General features: G+C 34.3%; 1 protein-coding gene across 5 annotated transcripts in view; it reads right to left on the minus strand.

The window, feature by feature from the left end:
- Positions 1–3,484, minus strand: part of LOC108687037 (synapse-associated protein of 47 kDa) — a 68,699-nt gene extending 65,215 nt beyond the window's left edge. For all 5 annotated transcript variants that reach the window (XM_018192625.1, XM_018192626.1, XM_018192624.1 and 2 more), the window contains exon 1: positions 3,151–3,484. In XM_018192625.1, coding sequence (XP_018048114.1) covers positions 3,151–3,296 — 146 coding nt within the window. In that variant the 5' untranslated portion in view covers positions 3,297–3,484. The remainder of the gene's footprint in view (positions 1–3,150) is intronic.
- Positions 3,485–4,418: the final 934 nt, after the last annotated feature.

Genomic DNA, 4,418 nt, shown 5'->3' on the forward strand with positions numbered 1-4,418 from the left:
ACATTATATAAATGACCAAAGGAATCGAACTGCATAGAGAATGTCATTTCCAATTAAAAAATATCTCGATAACATTCGTAAAATACATGAAAAATATGCATAGCATAAATCTTTGCTATAAATAAATACACATATAAATATGTTGCAATAAATATTTAATTCCAATCAAATTTGTATTGGAAAGGGATGTGAATTTGTCGTGTGTGAACTGGTGGCGTTATTGCGAATGAAGTGCTCGCGTACTGTACGATTTCCATTTCGCGAATTTCGTACAACTGTACATCGGTCGATCGAACGTGGAGCATCACGGAGGATTGATTTCGTATGAGAGTGGACAGAGTGCGTTATGTGCACATTTGACATATTGTCATTGAGCCACGCATGATTTTGCAGGAAATACACAATCCGGGAGCATAGTCCATGCGATAATCGTAGAAACGGTTTATAAAAATATTTTATTAAGACGTTTTATGAAGATGTATGCGATCTCATATTGCACAATCCTTGGATTAATTAAAAAGCGCATTACGCAACAATCCAATCGCAAATGGATGCAAGAGAATTTTTTTTTAGAGTTTTATCGAAATTACATATTTTCATTTTGTGACGAAAATAACGCGTGCGCATATGTGTGCGTCGTGTATTGAAAGATAACCAATAAAAGATTAAAATAAATGCAATCAATTTTCTAATAAAAATTCAAAAATATATGTGCATTGTACTATTTCTAGATTATAAATAAAACACCAGTAAATAAAATGTGGCTTGCATAAGGAGACGATAGTATAAATAATAATATAAATATAATCTTTAAAATATTTAGAGTGAAATCTCATTCTTAAAGATTGAAAATTGCTTTTTGGCTGAATTTTCACTCTTTACATAGAGATTTCATTTCAAAAAATTTAAAGAATAAATGTGAATAAATGTGTATTATGAATCATGTCTCTGAGCATAAATTTTTGCTTAAAACAGATATTTTCGCGTAGAATTTAAAATAGATTTAAATAAAAAATTTAGCAATTTTAAAAGGGGCTAGTAAAAACGTGTAAGTTGCAATTTATCATGTTTTGAAATTAAACATATCCATAACAATACGCGATAACAAATTAAAATTTTTAAATGAATTTTTACATAAAGTTGCTTAATAAACTACGCACACATATACACACGCATGTATTAATCGTATAAAATTAAATATAGCCCGTCGTCGAACATTTTATCAATGTTACGAATTATAATTATAATTACTACACACGCACTCATAGAGATGTCTGTTGTTGCAACACGTCAGGAGCAGATAACGTGTTATTATTATCGGCAACTGCATCACGGTGCAGATTGTGGATAAAATTGCATTTGTCATGATTTTAATCGAATTGATAGATGAACATCTAAATGACCTATCCAACGCGAGATAATTCATTTGATCATCAAAGTCAAAGATATGCTCTCCTCACTTTGCGTTGATAATGTTGATATCATAATCAATACAAATATCGTTCTGCTTCTGTTTATTAAGTGTTAAAAAAGATAGAACGATGTTTATTTCGATTTGTGTCATTGAGTGAAAAACGTCCATGAACATCGCTGCGAAAAGTTTCAAATTTCCTGAAATGTTGATTCTCCAATCCACATTCTATTTGTCAACGGCAGTTTTTCGACAACAAAGTATTCGCGAGAAGACAATCGATTGTCCGCCGAGAAATCTTCCTGTAATTGTATAGATACAGTAATTTATTTATTTTATCTAAGAAAATACTTTAAGAATAAATATCCAAAATAACAAGAGAACGATTTATGTTAAAAGAAACAATTTACAAAATCATAATATCCCTTTAAATTAACTAAGTATTGAAAAAATATTATAAAAATCAAAGTTCTATAAAACATAATAAAATATACTTTATATTTTTATCTTAATAAATATGTATAATAAGATTAAAATACATTATAATTAATTGTAATAAAAATATTTTCATAAGTTTTAATTTTTTTTTTCATTATTATTATATTATATCTTTATATTCATGACATACGTAATGCTAAGTGATTTCGAAAATCCAATTTCGATTTCAGCACGGTGGTAAATTTCACAAAAATAGGATTTAATCAATGGGAATAAAAAGAATGAAACGTGAACGAATCGTTCAGGCATTAAATCCGTTTTTTCGAGCTTTCGCACATTATCCATACTTAAAATAAAATAAAATAAATATTTAAATTAAATGGTTCGAAAAAGAGGAGTGAGAAAAACATTTTAGGAAAATGCTGAAAATGCAATCAGAAAGAGGAAACGGAAGTGCGTCGGGTGAGATCTCAACGATTGTACAAATTCGGCGTCGCGAATGTCGCGATTCGCGCGATATCACTCCATCGTGCTAGTTTACGTAAGTTGGGCGTTATTGATCTAATCATACATTCACACCCGAGGGAAGGAATTTATGCCGCCAGTTTTGAACACGACGCGTTCTCTCAAAAAAAAATTGAAGGAAAAATTATCCAAAGAACGATGTGTCCCAAATGCGAACATAAGACGTAATTAAGTGTCCTTCTGACATACCATAAAGATGTCTTTAAGAATCTTAAGACGACTTATGTCCCCCCATTTTTCCATTTTTAATATATATGCTATTTGGGATCTCAGAATGAACCTACAGATCCCCATAATCGTCGCTTACTTAGCTCGTTAATTCCACGTATGAGACGTGCTTGCGATAATGACACTTCTCATTTTATTCGCGATAATTCATTCGACTTTCGGGATCAACTCTTCCTCATCGCGCAACATCCGGATGTTGAACTTATCGGAATCGTGTAGATTTCAAATTTTTCGTCGTTGACAGAGAGATATAAGGGAGGGAAAGATTTCGAGTCCACGCAAAGTGGAGTCGCGAGAGGATCGATTCGCGCATAATTTCACGGTTGACAAATTCGCGACGCAGTTCGCGAGCCGCGTACGCATAACGTTCGTATATAAATACGTTGTAAATAATAACGACGGTATAATAAAGCGTAATTCGATGATGAACGGAATTCGTGATAACATCCGTGGCGGGCTAGCAGACGAACTTCCTCCCCCATCCTGCTCAACGTCGCCCCGTTTCAACGATGTTGCAGGTTATGGCAGAACACGAACGGCACACATACCTGGTATTGTTCTTTTTCTCGAGATCCGCGCTGGTCTCAACCTCCGGCGAAGTAGGTTTCGGCATATCGGGTGTCGGCTCTCCGCTGCCGTTCTCGGGCTTCTTGCCCATCCAGGTAGACACCTGATTCGTCAGGCCAGAAAACATCTTGCAACGTACGTCAACGAGATAGAAATCTGCTCCTCTCTGTCTCTCTTTCTCACTTCCTCCTTCTGATCGAACGACGACGTTACTCGCTCACGTACTCGCCGGAATAAAGTGTAACTGTCACCGAAATCCTCGCGAGAGACCGGAGTAACGACGAGTACAATGATACACCTCGTCCGTTCTCGCGACAACGCAGCCACGAACTGCGTAAGCAGCACGTGCACGCGCGCAGCTCGCGTTGCGCATCCGTCGCGACGCCAACGCCGCCAACGGCCTTGCGCGGCAGACCCGCGAATTATCAACGATCATCGATTGACGATTCCGTACGTCGCGACGCGCGCCACCTGATTCTCCGGGTTGCTTATGTATTTCGAAACCGGATGAAAATTTCAAAAGTGAACAAATTCACTAGGCATTGACTAACGAAATTATATTCTAAATGAATTTGCTCGTTTTTGTAATTTTCATCTTATTTTAAGATGAAAATCACAAAACACACAAAACTCGAGAAAAAATTACAGTATATGAATATATGGATATATTTTATATATATATATATATATATTAATTGTATGTAAAATATGTCAGTTTTTTACGTAATTATATATTTCATATAATTATGTATGAAACATTTTTTTCCGGGAACGATTCCCTAAATAAATAAAATAAATAAAATAAATTATACAGTGTGACCGCCGTGCAGAAATCGAGCAACAATGGTCGATGATGAAATAATGCGCATGATTTTTTTAGATAATAAGTACTAATTATCCAGATAATTTCAATCTGCGGTGAAAGTCATATTTATTGATTCGAATGATAGGTGATGTGACAAAATTGATATATAAGATTGGTTAGAAAGTTCGTGTCATTTTTTTTAGCTCAAAATTATACATAGAATATATTTGTTGTTGTTATTATACCACTCAATAGAGCAAAGTTTTAACTTTAAAAATTGAGTTTTTAAATTGCAATACGATAATTTTTAACAAAGTTAACAATTCAGTAACAGAAAATCTTAGGAACAAAAATTTTATAAGGAAAATAAGGAGGACCATCCAATAGAATAAATTACTACGCACCGTATGACGCGACGCTGAGAGAATTTGATAGATCTAAAGT

The sequence above is a fragment of the Atta colombica genome, unplaced genomic scaffold, assembly GCF_001594045.1.
Source record: "Atta colombica isolate Treedump-2 unplaced genomic scaffold, Acol1.0 scaffold198, whole genome shotgun sequence".
NCBI classification, from domain to species: domain Eukaryota; kingdom Metazoa; phylum Arthropoda; class Insecta; order Hymenoptera; family Formicidae; genus Atta; species Atta colombica.